Raw genomic sequence first — 24,462 nt, forward strand, 5'->3', positions numbered from 1 at the left:
AACGAAACTCATCCAGTCCAATAAATATATCTCTAAGAATTTTAACAGCCTAGAGCTGGCAAAATGGGCTATCCCGAATGGGCCGGGCCGTCTAGCCTGATTATCCTCGGGTTTGGGCCTTGAAAATTCTAGCCCGAATTGTTTTCGGGCTTTTTAGCCCGACGCGATAAAGTCCGGTTAAAATATGGGCTAGCCCGGATGGGCCATGGGCGGCCCGTAAGCCCAAATAAATTTTAATAAAAAAACTTAAAACATAAATATAAGTAACTTGTTTTCGATGATTTGAACTTAGTTTATATTATAAGAGTTTCTTTTGCCACCGTACGAGTTTTTCAAATATCATTCGCTACTTGAGTATCGAACGGTGTATTTTCCTCAAATTTCTCATTTTTACTACTTAAGTAGCGGATGAGTAAAAAAAATAGGGCGCACGAGAAACTTGTAAGTAGCGAATGAGTAAAATTAGGGTCGCAAGAAACTCGTAGGTAGTGAATGAGTAAAAATACGGCGCACGAGCGTAGGTAGCGGATGAGTAAAATAAGGGCGCGCGAGAAACTCCTAGGTATGAGATGAGTAAAAATAGGGCGCGCGAGAAACTCGTAGTTAGCGGATGAGTAAAAATAGGGCGCACGAGAAACTCTTAGTTAGCGGATGAGTAAAAATAGGACGCGCGAAAAACATATAGGTAGCGGATGAGTAAAAATAGGGCGCGGGAATTATTGATCATATGATTTGATCGGTTTGTTGCTCGTACTCCTTCGTGACAAAAAAAAAATAGGTTGTTTAATAATTTCTCATGTGCTCTACTATGATTTACATTAATTTGATTTTCTAATTTTGGTATGCACAATATAGTGTAGTTGTTTTTTTGTTATTTATAATGTTGAGTTTGAACACTAAAAGTAAAAATAAAAAATCGGGCCGGCCTGAAAGCCAGACAACCCGTAACATAACTAATTGAATCTCTAGTTACTATTAAAAGTAAAACTTTATATTTTTGATTAATTGAATAACTAATGTATATTATCCATATATTATATTAGATATATCACTTACTCAATGAACATAAAAATTGAATTTTTGTTTATAATAATTGTCGGAGAGAGTATTATATTTGTAACATATTTTTTTCATAATAATTTATTTTTAAAAAATATTTAATTAACTAATATAAGGTGTTATATTTTATAAAAATATCTTCGACGCAACAAAAAATTTAGAAAAAATATTACTAAAATAAAGCTCGTTAAATCGAACCTAACGCAAAAAACGGCATAAAAAATGGACGCTCGTAGCAATCACACTCTCTCGCACTCTCTCTAATCCGCAAGTAGGCTTGGTAAACTCATGAATAGTATCATCTTCAACCTCTAGCGGGTTGACCCACGAACCAGAAACGGGTCAAAATCCGGGTAGCGCTCCAGCACATGTATAATCCGTTTTTCAGCACCGTTTCGTATGATTTTTTGTGGGTTTCGACCGAAATAACATTTCTAATAATCTTAACACAAAATAATCAAGTCTTAAACATAGAAAAGTGAGGTTTACAGAGAAATTCGTAAATCTTTGAACTCCATGAAAGAAAAAGTTTTTTTTAGATTTCTCCCTTTATGATTGTCCAAAAAACACGAAATTTGTTTCATTAGATTCGTAAAATCATTCTCTACAAAACCTTTCTAATATTTCACTTCAGTTTATGGCATATCAAGATTCGAAATTTTGACAAACAATTAAAACGAAAATTACCCATTTTTTGCTTCTCTTGTTGTTAGGTTGCTGTGTTTAGGGAGAGGTGTGGTGGTTCATTGTTACTGCTTTTTTGTTTTTCTGATGGGTTCTAATTGTTCCTGTCATGTGTCCGTTGTGTATTGCTCGTACTCAAAGTGCTTTTTAATAAAATTTTGCTAGTTAAAAAAAAAAAAACCCAGGAGTTTGAAAAAGAAGAAGAATTGTTTTTGTTTATAGTTGAAAAAAATGAAGAAGTTGATTGCTGCAAACATGAAGATGGATGGAATGAAAATTTAGTGTTAAAATTTAGTGGGTGTTTTTGCAATTAAACTATTTTGAGTTACTAGTATTGTAAATTATAAATTTTTTATAACATAAATGATGAAAAATAAATGAATGGTCTTGATGCTGCCAACTCAGATGGGCTATTCTACCCATTTTGTAGGAATGGGTACCCAAGTTGTCACCTAATGTTTTTATCAACTATGTTAATTTCATAAGTTTATGGACACATGTTAACATTTTTTACTATAGATTATATAATGTTGAAATAAAGTGACAAATTCTGTTTTTCTTTTTTTGTACAAGTGAGAAATTCTTTTTACCTTAACTATGAACTAACACATGGAATGATTAATTTCACAACTTTATGTAAATATTTTTGGCCCTACATTTTTCACGCTTATCATATCAGCACTATCGTTCACATGTATTCTAGAAACGACTAGCTACTACAGCACGTGTCAACTCTATTTTTTCCTATAAATACACGTCTCTCCCTTATGTGATAAGTTTCAAGCGCCGCCACCGTTGTTCTTCTTAGTATTCTTCGATATAGCTAGCTAGGGAGAACCATACAATATACAAATTTCATTAATTACCAAATCATAGATCTTAGTACAAAATCTTTAGGAATCACATACACTGAAAAACACAATGGCATCCGAGCTTCAATTGCCACCGGGCTTCAGATTCCATCCTACGGATGAGGAGCTCGTGATGCACTATCTCTGCCGGAAATGCACTTCTCAACCTATCGCCGTTCCGATCATCGCCGAAATTGATCTCTATAAATATGATCCTTGGGACCTTCCTGGTAATTCAATTTCTAATTAGATTATTTTTATTGTTCTAGTTTTCTATAACGTCCAGGATTCGAACCTCAATTCTAACGTTCGACACCGACAATTTTGACTATTAGTTGAGTTAGGATTTATGGACGTTTTAGTTTTTATTTTAATTTAAGCTAATTTTATTAATTTTATCTTATCTTATTATTATTATTATTCTTTTTTATAGGTATGGCTTCTTATGGAGAAAAGGAATGGTACTTTTTCTCGCCACGAGACAGAAAATATCCAAACGGTTCAAGGCCGAACCGGGCGGCTGGGTCTGGATATTGGAAGGCAACCGGGGCAGATAAACCGATAGGTCATCCTAAACCGGTTGGGATCAAAAAAGCGTTGGTGTTTTACGCGGGTAAAGCACCAAAAGGTGATAAAACCAATTGGATTATGCATGAGTATCGTTTGGCTGACGTAGATCGATCCATTCGCAAAAAGAACAGCTTAAGGGTATAAATATAAATATCTACATATAACTTTTTTAATTTCTATAATTAAGATCAAGATTAGTGATATTGAATGAAATTACAATTTTGGCCCTTGGGTCCCTTACTTTTAAAGGTCACAACACAAACATGCAATTGGTGGAAGAAATGTGGTTAACCTTTTATATCATGTGATAACAACACCAAGAACCTTCACTAGTTGATCACTTGATTGATTTTTCATATCCTTAGATATTAACATCATATTGAATCAGATAATTAATTGAAATAGTATTTAAATTGATTTCCCAACCAACTATTATTACTTTTTTTAGCGAAACAAATCAATTATTACTTTCCAATTATAGAATTTGTTTCTATTTATCTCTTTGACCTGCATTTCATAAGAAAATATGTGGACTTCTTTTTTTCAGAAAAAAAAATGAAACGAAATTAATCTAACGATTATATGATTTTGCAGTTGGATGATTGGGTGCTTTGCCGTATTTACAACAAGAAGGGTACTATCGAAAAACAACCAAGCAGCGGTGTTGTTAGCCGGAAAATTGAACACTCGGAATTTGAAGACAAGAAGCCGGAGATTCTGAAACGTGGAGGCGGTCTTCCACCGCATCCTCCACCACAAACAACAGCGGGAATTAGGGATTACATGTATTATGACAATTCGGATTCTATCCCTAAGCTGCACACCGATTCGAGCTGCTCAGAACACGTGGTGTCACCGGAGTTTGCTAGTGAGGTGCAAAGCGAGCCTAAGTGGAACGAGTGGGAAAAGAACCTTGAATTTCCTTTTAATTACGTGGATGCAACTCTTAACAGTGGTTTTGGATCCCAATTTCAGACCAATAATCAGATGTCTCCTTTGCAGGATATGTTCATGTACCTACCCAAATCCTTTTGAACATTTGAAAGATAAAGACTGAAAAACTTGTGACACCAATGAGCCTAGGTGGCACACAATCGGAATCACTGCATCGCACGGTAGCACGAGACAAAATGTTGGACTCAGATCATTTGTAGTCAACATTCACCGCATTTACGTCATTGAAACATCAGTGGTTCGATCAAATTCAAGATGTTTTTGAATTCGTGAATGTGACAATGTTGATTGCATGGAGATCAAATTCCAAAATGTCAATGACTGTGCCTGTGCGAGCGTAAATTTCCTAAGCCTAAGCCAAAGGAAGATATGGGAAGGGAAAAATTAAACCAAATGAAGCTGCAAATGCATGTGTTGGGGTTACTATTGTGCATTGTTTGGTACATCCCTGTATGATAAGGATGTGACCAAAGGTGCATGTTTTATCTGTCTCTAGGATTAGCATGTTCATAGTTATTGTAGGATGTAGGTAGGGCATATAGCATGTTCATGTTGATAGAATGTCAATTTTGACATCCTAAATTAATATACTCTCACTATGCATCTTCTACTATAGTATATAATTAGTATCCTAAATTACGTAGTTATTTAGTACTCGTTCCTTGTATGCTACTTCAGTCCAGTAAAAAAAATGGTATTAGTAGGCCTTTTTTCTTTTTATCGTGACACCTTTTTTGTATACTCCTCAATTTTATATTTGTTTTATTTCTGGTTTATATTTGGCTTTTTAACAAAACTATATTAATGCCATTGATAGTCAAAACTACATTACTGTAAAAAAAAAAAAAGTCAAAACGGTTTTAAAAAGATGATATAATGGTTAAATTTGCAGTCTTGAAGTAAGTGGATCATTATATTTATTTTATGTACAAATGAATTGTTATGTTGTATAATTTAAAAAGGTGAATTATTGAAAATATTATAACCTCAAAACTTTCAATTAGACAGAAGACATTAGTCGTAATTGTAAGCCATGTTCAATCATGTGAACATGTTTCTCCTGGAGTCAAACAGAACAAAGCATTGTCCGTAATATTGTTTTTGACATTTTACCGCCAGAATAAGGCATTTTCGGATGATAAAGATGACTAGTATCTTTTCTCTATATAAGAACAAACATTATAAATACTTCTTGGATGTATTACAAGTGTTGTCTTCGACAGAAAACGTGGTAATGTTCCAAGTTAATGTCTTGGACAGAAAACGCCAGAAAGTTCTACGTTAATTTAACTTTGACAGGAATTATCGAATGTTGTTATTATTTCACTTTGGAAATTTTGGTTTTTATGTAGGTGAACGTGACAAATAGAAATTAAATTATTTATTGCCAAAACGGAAACTTTTATAGAAAAAATTGTGCATTCAAATATTCAATGCACCGAAAATTAACTTTTCCAATAAACAATCTTTAAAATCCTTAAAATCACCAGGTTTGGTATGGTCGATTACTATCACAAAACTAGAGGAATAGAATAAATGAACATCGTGTGGCAGTGGTGAGAGATTTAGGTAGTAGTTTTTATGAATACGAAAGGAAGACGCTTGTCTTTTCAACAAGAAACTTTTTCAGGAAAAAGTATTTGGTTGAAATAATTAGATTATTTGAATGAACAACTAATCTCTTCACTCAACTCATCCTCTCTTATTTCATCCAGCAGACCAATGTTATAAAGTACTGTAATTCCTAGAGTTTGTGATATTCATCTCATTAGTATTTCACATTACCGTGCATATTTAGTCCCATTGGCCTTAATTGGATTTTATAAAATTTAATTTGGTCTCCAAAAGTTAAAAGACGAAACATGCACTATCAGAGCAGTCACCAGTGCCAAACGATTTTACATCAGTACAGCATCATCCTGATGCCTCTTACGATGTACAGGGGAATGGGGAAATATCTTGATGCACAGAAATTAGGAATATATCTACTTTTAATTTGAGAATATAACACACCAGTGCATCATCATATCCTGGTGAAGGTTATGCAGCAGCTGCAACCAGTGCAGATCTAGCACGTGTAAATGAAGCAACAACTGATCCAAGCTGAAGCTTATCGTTGCACCCAAAACTTAATCTGTACCTGCAAGAATGAAATTTCATTCTGATTATGACAGGCACGGATATATTTCTAAGAACCAAAAAGAAAACATACCATCTTAGATCCATGTTTATAATTAAAATTTCATATTATATTCACACATCTATGTTTCAATATCATGTGATGATGTCTAGCATACATAATGACTAATTAGTCAAAGCAAAATATCAGGGGCCATAAGTATAAAGAGGGGTACAGGGAAATAACAGGGGCCAGGAGATGTCTATATTTCAGGCATTTTCATAAATTACTATAGATCCAAACTACATATCTACTGCATAGATGCATGAGAATGACAAAGCATACAAGTAGGAGTACAAATGGTCATTTGAGATTTGCTGTCTGTGTGAATGTATAGTGTGATTTGAGTAGAGCTGTAAAAAGGGCCTTAAGGGGTCGGCCCTTTAAGGGGCGGACCCACTTATTCCTGATTATTAATTTTATTTAAATTTTAAACAATTTTTCTAGTGTCGTGAACTTATTCTCTTTTTCTTCAATCAGCACTGTCCACGATCGGCACCCTAAAAAAACTGTGTTTAAAATTTAAATAAAATTAATAATCAGGAATAAGTGGGTCCGCCCCTTAAAGGGCCGGCCCCTTAAGGCCCTTTTTACAGCTCTAGATTTGAGTATCATATCGACTATGACTAGCTCTTCCCATACAAATTTAAGATATGCAATGTGTGAAAATATTTAGTCTTGCTACACAGCTCATATACATTTTTCTGTATAAGAATCTGATTTCCAATTGCATAAAACAAGGGGGAGACAACAAAGGAAAATGTATTTTATCTTCTATCAAGATAAGCTAGGCCAAAAAATTTAAAATTAAAAAAAAAATAAAAATCAGCTTAGCCAAATTATTGCTGTTCTTTCATAATAATTCTAACTGTGCAAGAAGGAAACAGGCTATGCCAATTTAGACATAGTCAATATAAGCTCAAGCTTTTTTGCGAATTTCAGCCTTAGCCTGATTTGTTACCTAAGACAGGGTTTCCAGTTTCCAGGTTCAGCCTATTCATTTTGCAAAGGTATAAAAGATTGACTACACCTAAAAGCTTATTTAAAGGCCTTTGATATGTGTGCTCATAGCCTAATAAAAGTTAGAAAATTAGAAGGTAAGGCATGTAGCCTATAAATAACAGGGGAGCCTTAAAGTGTGATCTTTCTTGTTAGTTGAGAAAATTAGGGCCTTTTGGCATTGGGAGGTAGGCAGACCCTGAAATGCTGCCATTGTTTGCAGTCAACAGGGATTCTTTCCCATTTCAAGCAATAAGATCTTCTTCTCAGCCTTACAAATAGTTATAACAATTTTTTAACAAATAGATAAATGCTGATGTTAGACATATGCTTGTCAGATCAAGCGGAAGGAAAATGACACGTAAAAGAGTAGGCAACAAAACATACTCTATGTCAGCCAAATCATTCACCAGCTGCACTCGAACGGCTGGAGGCATCTTAATCTTAAAGACAAACCTGTGACAACAATACAGCATAAATAAGATCAATAAAATGAATTAACGGGAAGTTGGACATTAGTATGATATATAAAACTCACATTGTCACTTCTCTTACAATATCAATCAGAGCCAGTCCTTTCCTCGTTTTCATATCATGTATTCCTATTTGAAATTAATGCAAATAAGAATCATAAAATGGTTATAAATATTAAATCCATTTATAAAGGATTAAAAACAATCATGAATACTTTTAAAGCTATCTGAATATTGTTCATTTAGAAGCCAGTAAGATATTTGCTCAATGTCTTTGGGCAATGGATTTCCCGTGCAAAGGTAAACAGCTTCTTCTGTTATCTTCGGAGAGGCCATATGTGTTGACTGCAAAAATATCAAAGCAAAACAAATGTCATCTAGAATCCACTGACACAGACACAATCATTCAGGATATAATAATTCATAACACTTTATGCAGTTAAGAGCTATAAATTGGTAGTTGTCCTGGAAACTTGCATAATATAGAAACATGCAAGCCACAGTCAAACTTTAACAAAGAATACAAACGCATTTGAAACCAACTAAAATAATAATTGTAGCAATAATAGATGGAAAACAAACCAAGAAAGATATTTTATAGGAGTATAAGCATTTATCATTTTGGCTTAGTTGACACAAGAAACATAAGTTTACAAGGCATATATAAAATCATCAGTGCATCAGCATGTAAATATTTTTTTAAAATAACAACAAAATACATCATTGTACCAAAAATCGAATCCAGGATATAATAAATATATTGCTTGTTATTGAAGTAAATAACTCTAAATAGTCTAAAGTACAGAAGTTATTCAAGAATTAAACAGTCTCAGATCATGTATTTCATCTGAGTGAAAAAATTGAAATTAGCACTTGTTGATGGAACTCTAGATCTCAAATAATGAAAATAAGATTGAAATGGAGAAATATGTAATTGTATTGATTGAAACAGTTAAACAATTACACAGTTTATGAAAATGGAGAATGAAAATAACAAAGGTAACAAACTAGTAGAGAGAGTCTACTAGCCCCAAAGCACTAAGTGCCCCAAATCACTAAAAGTGATCCCATTAATTCTAACTGAAATTCTAGCTAAGTTATTCCTTATGCATAACACTCCTTATATAGTGGAGTAAGTTCTCATGCTCTCCATGCACTCATGCCACCTCATCACACCTTAGTCTTGGGCCAAAGTCAAGGCCCACTTTCACAGTCAAGTCTCTATCAATACCCACCCCTTCAAACAACCTTGTCCTCAAGGTTGAAATTTTGCATCCATCCAACTTGCCTCTATCAAATACAAAGTTGAGCAATCTATGAAAGATGAAGAACATTCTCCAGCAAACTTCAGTATCAGCAACAACTACCATTGGAAAATTGAATTCTATCAAGTATTGTTGCTTCACCAAAAAAAAATAATGCCACGACATCATGTTGAAAGGAAGTACAAAGTTTCTTTCACTTACATACCCCCATATAACTGTATTCCACAAAGCAAGATCATATGGTTCTACAACAATATGGATACAAGCCCCATGAGAAATGAAGACAATTCTCCAACAAAATTCATAAGCAGCCTTTGACAAAAAAACATTAAATTTCCCCGGATCCCATTGTCTGGTCAACACCGATGAGTAGAAGAATATCATTTCAAAAGCATACTCACATTCTCCCTTCCTTCCATACATTCCTATCAATGCCTTCCATACCACAACCCCATGTGCACAAGAAATATACCCCTGTTTCATATGCATCTCAACTAAAACAGTCACCAAAACATCATTCCATATATCTAATACATTGAATATTGAAACAAGAGCAAATTTATTTGCAGCATCCAATATATGAAATATTGTTTCCTCTGCAATTCCCAAGAACCAGACCACACCAACATTTACTATATCCTCTATTGTACAATTCTCAAATTGAAGAGTAGACATCAGTGATGTGACTTCCCTTTTGTTGTTTTGACTATTCAGTGTGGCTATCTTCTTTCTACATTCCCCTTCAAGGATCCCATTGTGAATGATAAGGAATGTTAGTACCTTTGCTGCCCTGTCTTGAATACATGAATGCAAGCTTAAAAATGCATTAGTTGCTGGACTCGCCTCCATCTCGACATTTTTAGCGTCACAACAAGCCAAGCCAAGCCAATTACAACACTTAACATAATAAGCACAAGCCAGTTTAAGTCAAGCTTCATAACTTCCATTGTTACATTTTTTGATGCAAGAGCTACTCGGAAAAAATGTCTCCTATCCATGATCCTTTCTCTACTCTCCTTGTTAATGAACATAAGAACATTCTCACCTCTCAGCAATATTTCAATGTTTGAGGACCTTTCAACTCCTCCCCCACAAATTATGAGTGCATCATGATCATCCATTCGAATCATCAAAGAGTTAGTTGAAAATTCACATGAACCATTGGTGGGATTTATTACAAAATTGTAATTTTCTTTATCAGCTGCCACTCGAGGTTTTGAAAAATGGCCAAGGTTATTATCTTCAATGAACTTGAAAAATAAAGAAGTGTCTTCTGCATTTGATAATTGTTCTCTACATGAAACCCCCTTTTTCTCATAATGTAGAGCTGAAACGTGATCCTTCCTCCTAAGCTTCAAATTCCCATTATCCTTTCTTATGGCCCAGTTGCTATTAAAGCCCAGTAATTCTATTCCAGCCCATATTGCCACTTCCTTAAAATTCAAACCAAAAATATATTGGGTCTGATTCATTGGATTAAAATATTGACACAATTCACATTCTATTGTGTTGGACAGCTCTGATTGCATCGTGTAACCATGATAGGTAGCAAGTGGTAAAGGGTGTCCCTTGGATGACACATGAGAGAGAAGGAGGGATGTGCACTGACCTGATGATGACACGTGTAATAAATCATTAACGTGCAAAACGGATGGCACAGATTTGTGAAGATGAGAATCTGCTGTTGTAGATAGAATTTTGCATTGTGTGAGGCCTACATGATTTGGTGGTTTTGGTGAGATCGTGTCCGGACATCCCACAACTTGCTTCTCTGATGTCGACGCATGCGAGTTCCGATTTGTCACCACAATACCGGCTCCCGTGTACGGCGGTTTTATAGGTGGTTTGGGAGCAACCGGAATCTGTGCGATTCCGTTCTTTATGTTCGTCACATCGCCGATCTGTTTGATTTCCGTGACCGCCGCGAACAAATCGGCATCTGGAGGCTCCGGCAGTGGTTTGAGAACAAGCATCTTCTCCTTTCTTCCTTGCAGATCGGAGCTTGAAGAGATCCGTGCATGTAAATTGGCGTTTGGTGGTTCTGGTGGAGGTCGGAGTTCAACGGCAACTGCTTTGATTCTTTGGTTCTCGTTAGCCACCACATAAAGGTCGGCATTCGGTGGCTCAAAGAGAAATGCCTGCTCCTTTCCTCTTTGCACCTCATTCATTGCTTTTGTCTGGTCATCTTTTGCTTCTGATTCAACACTGAATTTGAACTCGTTCTCCTCTAACTTTGCACCTTTTGTTTCCTTCGGCTCTGATTCTTGATTTTGCACCATTTGTACTCCAAATTCTCTAATCATAGCTATAGAAAATGAATTCCAGTCTGCATCTGGATTCTCTTCACACCAATAATAAAACCACATCATCGCTTTTTTATCTTCCATGCTCATAAAAGCCCACTGAAGCTTATCGCGAGAGGGAACTTCATTCTTCTCAAAGAACCTTTCAGCCGCAGTGATCTAGCCAATAGGATCCGTCCCCATAAAATCTGGTAATTGCTTCTTCATAGTCCAAACGTCCTCCATCACTGGCTCTCCGTCGGATCCGGTAGGTCGGACCAATTGATGGAACTCTAGATCTCAAATAATGAAAATAAGATTGAAATGGAGAAATATGTAATTGTATTGATTGAAACAGTTAAACAATTACACAGTTTATGAAAATGGAGAATGAAAATAACAAAGGTAACAAACTAGTAGAGAGAGTCTACTAGCCCCAAAGCACTAAGTGCCCCAAATCACTAAAAGTGATCCCATTAATTCTAACTGAAATTCTAGCTAAGTTATTCCTTATGCATAACACTCCTTATATAGTGGAGTAAGTTCTCATGCTCTCCATGCACTCATGCCACCTCATCACACCTTAGTCTTGGGCCAAAGTCAAGGCCCACTTTCACAGTCAAGTCTCTATCACTTGTCATCTCAAGATTTCTCCATGTATAACTAGCTTCCCTAATTTTGTTTCAGCCATGATACCCAAGTGTGTCAAATGTCAATGTAAGCGAGAGGGGGTTAGATACTAAAACTGAGTAGTACTGGTACTCATTCCAACAAAATAGTTTGATTCTCCACAACAAATACATCTACTCCTTTATACGAAGATATTAACATAAGAACAAGCTGTACTATATTTAAATGTAAGAAAAAATGCTTAAAATAACCACCTGAAGAATATTCAATGCCTTTCTCATATCACCATTGCTAAGCCGAACAAGAGCAGATAAGCCACTGTCTTCAACATCAAGCCTAGTCAAACTCCAAAACATTAGTCATCGACACATTGCAAGTTATTGGAACATCAATGTTTCGAAGAATATTCAATGTTATAAAAATATTGTGGAATGGTTATCTAATAGCAAGGGCAAAGAAGTGAGACATTTCAAAGAAACAGGATCGGCATGTATTACAATCTTCCAAATTTCCAATATTACGACTCCATTTTACATTAGACAGTATGTGATTCACATGGTAAGTTTTACTGGACGTATCACACTATCACTTTGGTTCCTCAATCCTCACAACATTTTAAAAAATCTACAAAACTCCTTAGTAAGATAAGTTTAAAAATTCAATCAGACTAATCAACTAACTAAAAAGAATCAGACTAATCTACAAAACACCTCAGTATGTGTTCCATGTATCTCTCTGACTGCACCTGCAGTTCCACTGTAGAGAACCCTGATCATATGATTCAATTATCAGTATAAAAGGGCATATCTAATGATAGAGGTCACATAAGGGAGAATCCTGATGAGGCAATTTACCACAGATCCAATGGGGCCAAGATTTAGAGATTTATTCTAGAAGGGGAAAAAGGGGAAGTATAGAATAACTCTGTTAGATTGGATTGAGGAGAGAGAATTGAGAATTGTGTATCCATTCCGTTGTATAAGCCATAAGGGATAGAGGAGGGGTTGAGAGGATGATCTTTGAGAATTAAGTTGTTAGGTATGAATGGAAAGCTCTAGCTTTCCATGGGAGCTCAGCTCTGGTCGGAATCAGGGTCATTTCCCTCTCTGTATTTTCCCAATTCATCATTAATCATTAATAAACACAATTCATACTGTTATTTGCTTTTCCTTGTCTCATTTTACTGTTTTTCAGCTTGGGTTCCCAACATATAATAACCCTTTTCATGGAGTAGTTCTGTTCATACACATTCCTCTATAGAGGACCCATGATTCAGTTATCAATACACATGATTGTAAGAATCAGCATATATTTAAAAAAATATAAACTGAAACCTCGACCCAAACTGCTCATATCATACTATGGTTTGCATTCAACAATATAGTGTCTTTTATGCTTTGAATACTCATATCTATTCATATAAATAAAGAAGCTCTATTAAGTAGTATTACTACAATCATTTAAGGATACTTAATATTATGTTATGAATTATGATGGATTAAAAGCCAAAAGATCTGTGTGATTAAAAAGAAAGACACGATGAGTTTGATATGCTATGTAATTACTCTGGTTTACTCTGTTCGCTTACATAATATTCGATTCTTTTAGTTTGCTCTCTTGCACGGGCCTCATAATTTAGTTTCTTTTAAGAAAAGTTAGCTGTCAGAAAAAGCCCAATCTTCAAGCATTTGGAAGATAAACATTCGATGGGTGTTAAAACATTAACATAAACTATGAGAATGGAATAATCAGATATTCCCACAGAAGAGTTTCTAGATAAATGTAACACAGCAAATGACATCTTCTGACTGAAACTAACAACCGCAGACTGTATAATAATAGAGAAGGAAACATACCTTTCGGCATTGATAACATGTTTCAGTCTTTCGGTAACATGGACAGTATCAAGAGGGGCAAACCGAAACCGGGTGCATCTTGATTGCAATGCTGGGATAATCTTGTTTACATGATTACAGATAAGTGCAAACCTAGTGCTTTTTGTATATTTCTCAATAACTGCATCAAAAGAATATGAAGAGTATTATAGGTCAAGAAACTGTACTGGATTCATGCTATATACATAAGCTAGATTGAGTATAATATTTAGTGCACACCTCTACGTAATGCGAATTGAGCATCCTTAGTCATGGCATCAGCTTCATCTAACAAGACCAGTTTTACAGAGGGCTTGACACTTAACAAAAAGAAAATATTACATAGTTAGATGCATAATGGTTGCAATTACAGTACACTTGCAAAAATAACAGAAATCCCAAATCCTGGTTACACCGGTGTTGTCAATCATGGATCACGGAAAATAGCAGTTTCAAATCCTGCTGTGCAGCAATACCATAGCGCCACTATTTGACAACATTTCGTACTAAATAACATATTGCGGAAAAATAGCAATTGGTTCAAATTCCGCTAAGTTATAGCTGTTATTTAACTACACTGAGACTGGGTTACACTTTATCCATGTAAAAATACAACGCTTTTAAAAATTAAAACCATCATGACTGAAAATTGACATGGACGGGAAGGAACATATAAATATCCTTGTATCGTTTTTAGTGGTGTTATACTTTTAAGAGTAGATATCAGGTTAACGGGGATAAATAGTTTACATTACAAATGCCCCAGTTATCCGGTATTCAGAAAGGAGCAGTGTTGTCAAGCGGATAGCGGAAAATAGCGGATTGTTAAAATTCCGCTATGCAATAGTGTTATAGCGCCACTATAGCAGCTATTTCACAACAATTTATATACTCCCTCTAGTCCTATATATAAGAAAACTTTTACTTTTTAGATTCATTGTAGAAATGATGTATCTAGACTATAATATTGTTTAGATACATTAATTCTACAATGAATCTAGAAACTAATTTTTTTTCTTGTATATAGGACCGGAGGGAGTATCACAGAACAATAGTGGTTTGTCCAAATTCAAATACACTATACTGATACAGCGCCGCTATAGCGGCTATTTAGCAACATTGGAAAGGAAATAAATATAGAACCTCTGAATTGAACAATGAACCAATATAGAAAATAGGAACTCACTAATTACTACTGAACCCTAACAATTCAGTAAACCTGAACAGAGAAGGCAAGGATAAGTGAAGAACTATACTAATTTCCTCCTTATTCAACAAAAAGTTAAACACTATGGCTTAAACTGTTAAACAATCAGCACATAACAACAAAGCAAATCAAAGAATAACAAACTTAAAACAAAAAAGTTATAGAAGAGAACCCAAATGATAAGCTCTGAGTGCTAGCAAAATCTTGAATCTGCTGTCTAACAACATCAATTCCTCTATCATCAGAAGCATTAAGCTCCAAAATCATATTATGATATTGCGCGCCGTATAATTTCCGCGCCACGGCCAGAATCGTTGAAGTTTTTCCCGTTCCAGGAGGACCATACAACAAAAGATGCGGTAATCTATTCTCAGTAGTCAATCTATCAACTACACACATAAATGAACAAACAATAAATAATACGCGAAAACGATAAACCCTAGAAATGAAAGGGAAAGTTATAGAGACAGAGAGAGAGAGTTACTGGTGTCGACAATGTCACGGTGAGCAGCGACGTCGTCGAGGGACTGAGGACGGTACTTTTCGACCCAGAGAGAAGCCTTGCCGCTGTAGGAAGGGTTTCCGGCGGGAAAGACGGATTTGCCCTTATCGGCGATGTCGATTTCCATAGGATAGGTATCTTCTGCCATCGTTATTATGCCCTAACTAATTACTAGAGCTCTTTTCTGGTTTATGCTTTGTTTTCTGTCTCACTGCTACACACAGTTCTAATTTATTTATTTTTTAATTTAGAAAAGAAAAAAAAAATAAAAAAAATGATGCCACTGGCACTGATCCAACTTGGGTTTTAGTTTTCCCGCTTAAAATACATACAGTATGTTTGTTTCTATTGAAAGATGGTGTGAGGAAGAGAAAGTTGAAGGAAATAAACATTTTCCTTTGTTTGGAACAAAATAAAGTGGCAAAGGAAAGAAAGAGATATATGGGTTCCACATAAATATTGCCTATTAACCTTCCCTAACAAACTTGTGTGGAAAATTTATTTTCACCTCTACAAACAATTTTTGTTCTTTTTGAATTTACCGTTTTTATCATTTGATTTCATTCTTACAATTTTTTTTTAGTTAAAATTTCAAACCATAACACTTAAAAAAAAAATTTGGAATATTACAATGTAATCTGTGAATAGGAATAGATTAGTAACAGAAATATTGTAAAAATAAATTCATAAATAATAGAATAAAAAAGAATTCGAAAATGTTTGAAAATAATTTTGAACCAAAGTCTCTTTTTTACTCTTTCTTTCTCATATCTCATTTCCCTTTTCCTTTTTTTTTCTCATATCGGTATTCTATTCAATTCAAAATCCGGATTCAACTCTTGATCATCTTTTTCTTCTGATTATCGTGATTATAAAAGAAAGAATAGAAGACGACCCGTGATACTTTGATTTCTTAGGATTTAGGTTTATAAAGATGCTTGATCTTCCACCTTGCCTTTTGTTATGGTTAAAGAATATGAACCTAGAAACGAATTTGGTGAACCTGTAGCACAACCGAAGTAAAAATAATCACAACTAGAAATCTCGCATTTAGAGACCGATTTAACAACAAAAAATCTTTAAAATCAGCCAACATTTATAACTTTAAAACCCAAAATAAAACAAGAGAAAAAAAATGAAGACCAAATCATCTAACGTTGTATTTAAGGGACCGAAATAGAAAATAAATAAATAAAACTTAAAGGATTAAAGGTAACTTAAAAAAAAAAAAAAAAAAAAAGGGTAACTTTACAGGAGTAATATTATTTTGTTGGTCAAACTAGAGTAGTTTTTAAATTCCACCTACTTAATCTTATCTTAAAACAACTACTCAGGAAATGGTATACGTTCAAACAAATCAAAACGACATTTGGTTCCTAAATCCTAATTAGAGACAGTACTAATAAAAGGGTATGTTAGAAAATACCCCACATTTGGTTCACCAAGCATTCACCTTTTGGACATTGTCACTACTCTTGAATTTACATTGCATCTCTTTCATGGTGTTTGCCAAAATCCCAATTCGTTATCCTTCCAAAGCATACAAATCATTCATCAAAACAAGGTTTTGTCGTAAAAAATCATCATCGTTATCCTCAACCGATGATAACCCGAGACGCCGCTACCAAACTTCCGAGGTATACATTTTATTTCCAATCAAACACATTCTTGAGTCAAATATTTCCGTGTATGTATGTATGTATGTATGTCATCATTAATAATGATTTGTTTTTGCAAATCGCGCATAGATGTTAGTAACAAAAAATTATTGTTATATGATTTCATTTTACGTTTAATTTTAAGAATGGTTTTTTCAACCATAGAAATTCTCCAAATCTAGTAAAAGTATTCACAATGATATTTATTTATCCATCAGGAAACTATTGTAGATAACAAATCGGGTAAAAATATGAATGGAGATTATGTGAGCGACGATGATCAAATGACAAGTTCAAGATCAAGATCAAGACTAGGAATAGCGTGTTGTTTAGGTAGGCACAGAAGCATAGACAATCCGCGTTCCAATTCAATAGCTTCTACGTCAAGAAACAACACAACCAACAGAAAAAGGACGAATCACGCCAAAAGCAAGAGCATGGAAAATTTTGATAATACTCCTAGTACATTGAACAGCAGTAGAAGTCTTAGAAAACCTCCTCATTTGAAGTCAAGAAATGGTAGCAGTCGTAAGAGTACTCCAATCATGTATTCTAATTCATCAGGGATGCTAAAACCCCCACCAATAGAGAAAAATATTGAATGTACCCTTGAAGAGTTGTGTTATGGTTGCACGAAAAAGATCATGATCAGAAGAGACGTACTCACAGATAACGGGTTCGTATATATTCATCCCCGTCATTTGATTGATTGATCGTTAGTGTTATTAAACGTTATGATTTTTACACATGACTTACGAATATGTTTGTTGTTTCATTTGTTTTATGCAGGGGTATAGTTCAAGAGGAGGAACTACTAACAATAAATGTAAAACCAGGTTGGACAAAAGGAACAAAGATTAAATTTGTAGGAAAAGGAAATGAGAGACCTAATGCATACTCAGAAGACATAATATTTTCTATATCTGAGAAAAGACACCAATTATTTAGAAGAGAAGGAAATGATTTAGAATTATGTGTAGAAATTCCCTTACTAAAGGCACTTACTGGTGGTACAATATCAGTGCCATTGTTGGGTGGAGAGAATATGAATTTGACAGTAGATGATATTATATACCCTGGCTATGAGAAGATTATCAGTGATCAAGGTATGCCAATCTCTAGCGCGGCAGGGAAGAGAGGAAAGTTGATAGTTAAATTTATTGTTGAGTTTCCAACACATCTCTCAGATAATCAAAGATGTGATGTTTTTAGTATTTTACAGAATTCTTGTTGATTAATAAAAGCATTTTTTTTTTATCTATGATGGCCTTTTTGATTGTTGAATAGAGTGAAGTTCTCAACCTCTAGAGCACGGTAAGCCGCAAAAAGAGAACAACACTTTCTAGTTAGGGACGGAAGAAATTTAATGTAAAAACCACAATTTTTAAAAAAGGTCTGCAACCGTGATTTGAACTGCAAATTAAAAAAAAATAAAATAAAAATTGATGGCTTCGATACTGCGACATGACTGATGTATAAGTTGCATCGGCCAAATTTGACTTCATTTCTACGTTATATCATGGAACGCAATGCAACTGTAATTTAACAACCAATTTGCTATTACCAAGCACAAGCCGAGCTTAATAAGTTTATTTCAAAAATTGTAACAATGAAATCAATGTGCACAATAAAATACAATAAAATCAGAACGAATCAATGTGCCACATTTGTAAATATATTTTCAGCCTAGGACCATCCAAAAAGAGCACGGACTACACCAATAACATCACCCGCGACTAGAGTCTTCATCGTTTTCTGTTTTGTATCAGTATAAGGTGGGTACCTTATTGATCCATCGCATGTAAAACCGCGATAAAGAACTGCCTTTCTATGAGTAAAAGCATCAAAGGAGAATTTTCCATGGTATGCACCCATTCCACTCTCGCCAACTCCCCCAAATGGGAAAGTATGAACCACAAGCTGCACAAGGAAAAGGAAAAAACATATATAAATAATGTTGCATGACAAAAATATATGAACTAAATTATAAATTCATGAAAATAAAATAAAAAAAGAAATATTACATGTAAGACAGTGTCATTGATAAGCAATGGACCAAAGATCTCCTCACTCATTATAAGAGAATCTCGTGGAACATCTAATAAAAGAGTCGGAGCAATCCTCCTGTAATTTGATAGTGTCAAGATCCATTGCATTGTACTATATTAAAGCTAAACGAAGTAAACTTAAGTAAGAAGCAAGAAGAGAGCTTACAATTTGCTTTCATCCTTTTGACCTCCACAAACAATATTGCCAGAAACCTTATTGTCATCCAAGAGCTTTGTCAAGCGAGCAAAATGGTTAGAACTCACAATGCGCGACAAATCAACTGATTCTAATGGATTCTTTCCAAAGAAATTTTCTAATTCCGTTTTTAAGGCATCTACCTGGAAATGAGAGGTACTAAACATTAGATACACAAAGATAAGGACTTAGAATTGTTAACAGATAACTACATAGGGAAAAAATTCATACCAATTTGGGAGCAAAGTCTTTTGTTGTTATAATGTAATCAGGAGCAACGCAGGCTTGTCCGTTGTTGCATCCCCACTTGCCTGAAATTATCCGCCTAGCCGTAACCTTTTAAATACAAATTAATTTAAGTCAATAATGATTTTGAAGGAAGAAGGTTAAGGTAATGTAACAAGTAATCACTAATTAGAAAAGAAAAACGAAGGCTAAGTCTTGGACCCTATTTGAATAAACAACTTAACTAAGCGTTCATGACATAAACGTTTATCATATAAAATCAAATTGTTTTCATATAATCTATAAGTTGTTTTCATAAGCTATTTCATAAAACTTTATGGAAATAAGCTAAAAACAACCTATGGTCTATGGATATGTCATAAGTTGTTTTCATAAGTTTTCTCAAACAGTCTCACGTGCCACAAATGTTTATGCCAGTAGATAAACTAAAATAAGTAAATCCAAACATAGCCTTATTCAATACCTCTAAATTCACATTTGAATCAACAACAGTTGGAGATTTTCCTCCAAGCTCTAGAATAATTGGTGTAAGGTGTTTTGCAGCCGCAGCCATTACTATCCTTCCCACTTTTCCATTACCTGAAAATTCAAGAATTACTTATACTAGGAAATATTTATATAACTTGAAAAGGCATGCCAATTGCATATAAATTTTGTCTATGAGAAAAAAAATATTCATAACCATCCAAGAAAAACAGAACAATGAGAAACAAGACAAACCGGTATATAAAATTTTGTCCCACTTTTGTTGCAACAATGCAGTAGTTTCATCAATTGCACCCTCCACAACTCTTACACATGAATTATCCATGTACTCCCCTAACAATTTTGCCAGCAGTGCAGAGGAGGCTGGAGCAATTTCTGATGGTTTTAGAACCACAACATTACCAGCTGCTATAGCTCCAACAACTGGATCGAGGGACAACACTGAAAAGATATAGAGAGTGATATTATAGTCTTCATAGATTATCAAATAAACAAAAAGCTGAAAATATCAGCTCAAAAACATGGAACCCAGGACATGGATAAACAACTTAATTAAGCACTTAAAAAATAAGTTTTTATTTTTTTTTTAAAACTCGGTAGTCGGCCTGAGGATTGACTAATATTTTAAGCCAATGCCTTTTTTACTTTGTATGGACGCCCCACCAAAATTGGCACCAAAGGAATCAAACCATGAGACATTGAGAGGAGCACACTCCAAAGTCTCAAGCCAACACCGCTAGGTCATCCCAAGTGGGTTGCGCTTAGAGAACAAGTATTTATCATATACGAAAGTTGTTCGGGAAAGCATACGAAAACAAATTGAAAACTACTTATAGACATGTCATAAGATGTTTCTATAAACTGTCTCAAACAGCCTCACAAACAGTGTAACAAGTGTTTATGTCGGTAGATATGCTCAGATAAGAAAATCGAATGAGATGAAAGGTGAACTTACAAAATGGATAGTTCCATGCAGATATGACTAACACAACACCAAGTGGTTCAGGTACTATTTCAGCTGAAGAAGGAAAAGTTGTGATGGAAGTTTTAGCCTGAAATAATTAAAAGAACTTCATGCGAGAAAATTAAATATACTATATATAATATAAGCAATATAAATGAAAATTTTCTTTCTCATGCTGAAGAAATTAAAGTAAAATAAACCTTTTCTGGTGTCATCCATTGTTTCAATTCCTTTAGCGTGACTTCACATGAGTTTTTAAACACACCAATCTGCAAAACAAATTGCATCAATTAAGGGTTTAAATTCCATAATATGTTTGTTTAGTTTAGTTACAAATATTACAACTGTTCAGTTACTCGATATTTTGGATTTTATACATGGATGGTGATGTAGTTGAGTAAAATGGGACGAAGTGATTCTGAGTTTCATCATTTAGATTGTTTGAAATGAAATGAAATAAAATAAAAATAAGATAAAATATGATGGGACACATATGACTCACTAAAATTTGTCTATTTTCTTTATTTGTTGGGCGGATTCTACTGTCTCACAATCATGTGTTTTCTGGACTAAATTGAATATGTACATGATATTATGGTGTACTGTCAGTATTAAATTTTTTTTTTTTTTGAAAAAATTTTTTTGATATTTTTTCGGGAAAAAATTATCGATTTTTTTCCGGAAAAAGTTCCCGATTTTTTAGGGAAAAAGTTTCAATTTCAGATAAAAACAATTCCGGAGTTTTTCTGGAAAAAAAGTTTCCGTTCTTTTTTCGGGAAAAAAGTTTCGGATTTTTTCCGAAAAAAAGATTTCGATTTTTTCTGGAAAAAGTTATGATGTTTTCCGGAAAAAAGTTTCCGATTTTTTGGGGAAAATAGTTTCGAAATGTTCATCTGAAAAAGTATTGCTGATACAAAAAAGAGTGAAAAAAACAGAAAATATTTTTTAAAAAAATTCCGAATAAAATATTAGAACTTTTCCAGAAAAATATCGGAAACTTTTTTCCGGAAAATATCCGAAACTTTTTTTCGAATAAAATATCAGAACTTTTTTCCCGAAAAAAGAACGGAAACTTTTTTGTTCAGACAAAACCTCCGGAATTGTTTTTATCTAAAATCGAAAATTTTCCCCCAAAAATCGAGAACTTTTTTCCGAAAAAAAAAATCGAAAAATTTTTCCCCAAAAAAGATCAAAAACTTTTTTTCCGAAAAAATCGAGAATTTTTTTTCAAAAATAAAAAATAATATAATACTAACAATACACCATAATATCATATACACATTCAATCCGGTTCACAAAACACATGGCTCATTGGTGAGAGACCTACGATGGTCTCCCACCCTAGAATCCCCCTATTTGTTGGGCCTCTTCCAACTCAATAGTAGATGACAAAATTAATAATTTTATATTAGTCTGTTTTTGGATGGAATATAAGTTTAAAAAAAACTGATCTTTGTATGTAAAATATGGATGGTTTCTTTCATTTATATTCATGTATTTGATTTCAACAAAAATACAAAAATTAAGAAAAAAAAATTGTTTTTGCATTAAATTTGTCAATAATATGTATTCTCTTTATAAAATTATCCTTTAATCATTAACTGAGATAAATAAATAAAAAATGGTTTTCACTATCAGGATCTGGCTCACTAGACCGCATAATCTAGTTCGGAGGTCAGTTCTGACATAAGTGATTACAATCATCTCCCGATCGCAATTGCAAAGGATCGAACTGTGGTCATCCCTACCAAGTTCAGCGTCAATCACCACCAAACCAACTAATGATTGGTTGATGGTTTTATATTTTTGTAAAAATTCAACTAATACACTTTAAACTTTGAAAAGAATATAATATCACATCAAACATTTACAAAAAAAAAAAAAAAAATCTTATATTTTTTGGAATGGAGGTAGTAATGAATAAGTTTTATATGCACCCAAAAGTTTGGTCATTTTTTAGTCTCACAAATATAAAAAAAGTAAATTTAGAAAAAATAATAACTAAATAATATATATTATTTAAATAATTTATAAGATTTGTTGCATTTAGAGTGTCTTTTTGATGTCTACTAGTCTCTATGATGTCTCTTAATGCTCTTAATTTACCTAAAATAAAAAAAACTTTAGAATGTGTGACTAAATGTGATTGTTTTGGTCTCATGACGATGCAAGAATATCTCGATAGTAATTAGGTGATGAGAATACGGTTAAAAAAATTAGCAGCTACTTTGTTACGGCCTTTCTAGAAGATCTTGATTTTCGTGACATACATTCACGTTTATCGTGAAGACATTAACATGAAAGTAACTTGAGCATGAAGAGAACATTTAAATTAAAATTTAATCACTTACTAGTACCTCATAGACAACAGTTTCAAGTGGTGGTCTAGCAAGATCAGAACGAAGAGCTTCAACAATTTGATCCTCTTGTTCAACAACCATCTCCAAAAAAGCATTCACATGTGATATTCTCCATTCATAACTTTTTGTCTTACCGGAATTGAAGTTCAACCTCAGCTCCTTCACCAACGACGCCGCCGCTTCTCCGTCAAACACCATTGTTAATTATATATAATTACTGTTACTATTATTTTCTGCGATGATAATGAGATAAGTTGAAATTGTAAATTAGATATGCGTTGAAGTAAAAGATGAAGATATACATATTATAACTCGATTAACCTTTGACACCAACTAGTTTGACACCAAGTATTACACCTCTCAATAACGTTTTAACCGATATAATTTTTATAAAATTCACCGTTGGATTGAAAGTTTATATCATATAGATCATTTATGTAAAATTTCAGACAAATTCAAAATCATTTGATATGTTATTGCGACGTATAAAGATTAACGGCATATAAAAAAAGACGAAATAATTTTGGATTTGTCTGAAATTTTACACAAATTATCTATATGATATAAAATTTCAATCTAATGATGAATTTTATAAAATTTACATCGGTTAAAACGTTATTGAGAGGTGTAACATTTGGTGTCAAACTAGTTTGCGTCAATTGATCTAACACTATATAAAATCCTTTCATATACTATACTAAGTCCCTTTTCCCTTGCCAGGCGCGGGATATACATGCATGGCAAATGAAGAGAAGCGAAATAATAATAAGATACCTAGAAACAAAATTATGAACGCAAAGCATATGTTCAAAGAGATATAAGTTGTATGTGCATAACAAATTCAAGAGATATATGGTCTGTTTGTTTGTTATATATAAGAATGTGTTGAAAATCAATGCGTTGAAAAAAAAATTGGAAATTAATTAAAAAATAGTAATTGAAAGGTTGAAAAGATTAGGCGGGCTAATAAACATG

The 24,462-nt window shown here is 33.9% G+C and overlaps 4 protein-coding genes across 4 annotated transcripts; 2 read left to right on the plus strand and 2 right to left on the minus strand.

Moving 5' to 3' along the window:
* Positions 1-2,459: 2,459 nt before the first annotated feature.
* On the plus strand, positions 2,460-4,844 carry LOC123903924 (NAC domain-containing protein 2-like). Its single transcript, XM_045953613.1, has 3 exons — positions 2,460-2,824; positions 3,028-3,302; positions 3,759-4,844. The coding sequence occupies exons 1-3, from the start codon at positions 2,665-2,667 to the stop codon at positions 4,197-4,199; spliced, it is 876 nt and encodes a 291-aa protein (XP_045809569.1). The 5' UTR covers positions 2,460-2,664; the 3' UTR covers positions 4,200-4,844.
* A 1,077-nt stretch (positions 4,845-5,921) lies between these two features.
* On the minus strand, positions 5,922-15,850 carry LOC123903923 (replication factor C subunit 3-like). Its single transcript, XM_045953612.1, has 9 exons — positions 15,512-15,850; positions 15,200-15,416; positions 14,061-14,140; positions 13,803-13,962; positions 12,201-12,282; positions 7,985-8,114; positions 7,835-7,898; positions 7,684-7,752; positions 5,922-6,258 (listed from the first exon to the last, which is right to left on the minus strand). Exons 1-9 carry the CDS (start codon positions 15,675-15,677, stop codon positions 6,159-6,161), a joined length of 1,068 nt encoding a protein of 355 aa, XP_045809568.1. The 5' UTR covers positions 15,678-15,850; the 3' UTR covers positions 5,922-6,158.
* A 1,588-nt stretch (positions 15,851-17,438) lies between these two features.
* LOC123904969 (dnaJ homolog subfamily B member 13-like) lies at positions 17,439-18,421 on the plus strand. The gene is made up of 2 exons (XM_045954570.1): positions 17,439-17,863; positions 17,977-18,421. The coding sequence occupies exons 1-2, from the start codon at positions 17,439-17,441 to the stop codon at positions 18,419-18,421; spliced, it is 870 nt and encodes a 289-aa protein (XP_045810526.1).
* Positions 18,422-18,796: 375 nt separating this feature from the next.
* Positions 18,797-23,685, minus strand: LOC123903921 (aldehyde dehydrogenase family 3 member H1-like). The gene is made up of 9 exons (XM_045953607.1): positions 23,485-23,685; positions 21,328-21,396; positions 21,105-21,215; positions 20,398-20,605; positions 20,141-20,256; positions 19,663-19,767; positions 19,402-19,574; positions 19,212-19,311; positions 18,797-19,107 (listed from the first exon to the last, which is right to left on the minus strand). The coding sequence occupies exons 1-9, from the start codon at positions 23,683-23,685 to the stop codon at positions 18,874-18,876; spliced, it is 1,317 nt and encodes a 438-aa protein (XP_045809563.1). The 3' UTR covers positions 18,797-18,873.
* Positions 23,686-24,462: the final 777 nt, after the last annotated feature.

This window comes from Trifolium pratense, linkage group LG2 (assembly GCF_020283565.1).
Source record: "Trifolium pratense cultivar HEN17-A07 linkage group LG2, ARS_RC_1.1, whole genome shotgun sequence".
Classification (NCBI taxonomy): domain Eukaryota; kingdom Viridiplantae; phylum Streptophyta; class Magnoliopsida; order Fabales; family Fabaceae; genus Trifolium; species Trifolium pratense.

Excerpts from the sequence above, each read along its gene's own strand:
- LOC123903923 (XM_045953612.1), bottom strand. The coding sequence starts at position 15,677 with ATGGCAGAAGATACCTATCCTATGGAAATCGACATCGCCGATAAGGGC. Across the intron at positions 7,753-7,834 it reads ATTGTAAGAGAAGTGACAAT|GTTTGTCTTTAAGATTAAGA; the intron begins GTGAGTTTTATA and ends TTGTTGTCACAG. Across the intron at positions 6,259-7,683 it reads AATGATTTGGCTGACATAGA|GTACAGATTAAGTTTTGGGT; the intron begins GTATGTTTTGTT and ends TCATTCTTGCAG.
- LOC123904969 (XM_045954570.1), top strand. The coding sequence starts at position 17,439 with ATGAATGGAGATTATGTGAGCGACGATGATCAAATGACAAGTTCAAGA. Across the intron at positions 17,864-17,976 it reads GACGTACTCACAGATAACGG|GGGTATAGTTCAAGAGGAGG; the intron begins GTTCGTATATAT and ends TGTTTTATGCAG.
- LOC123903921 (XM_045953607.1), bottom strand. The coding sequence starts at position 23,685 with ATGGTGTTTGACGGAGAAGCGGCGGCGTCGTTGGTGAAGGAGCTGAGG. Across the intron at positions 20,257-20,397 it reads GGACAAAATTTTATATACCG|GTAATGGAAAAGTGGGAAGG; the intron begins GTTTGTCTTGTT and ends TTGAATTTTCAG. Across the intron at positions 19,575-19,662 it reads AAGACTTTGCTCCCAAATTG|GTAGATGCCTTAAAAACGGA; the intron begins GTATGAATTTTT and ends TCTCATTTCCAG.
- LOC123903924 (XM_045953613.1), top strand. The coding sequence starts at position 2,665 with ATGGCATCCGAGCTTCAATTGCCACCGGGCTTCAGATTCCATCCTACG. Across the intron at positions 2,825-3,027 it reads TGATCCTTGGGACCTTCCTG|GTATGGCTTCTTATGGAGAA; the intron begins GTAATTCAATTT and ends TCTTTTTTATAG. Across the intron at positions 3,303-3,758 it reads GCAAAAAGAACAGCTTAAGG|TTGGATGATTGGGTGCTTTG; the intron begins GTATAAATATAA and ends ATGATTTTGCAG.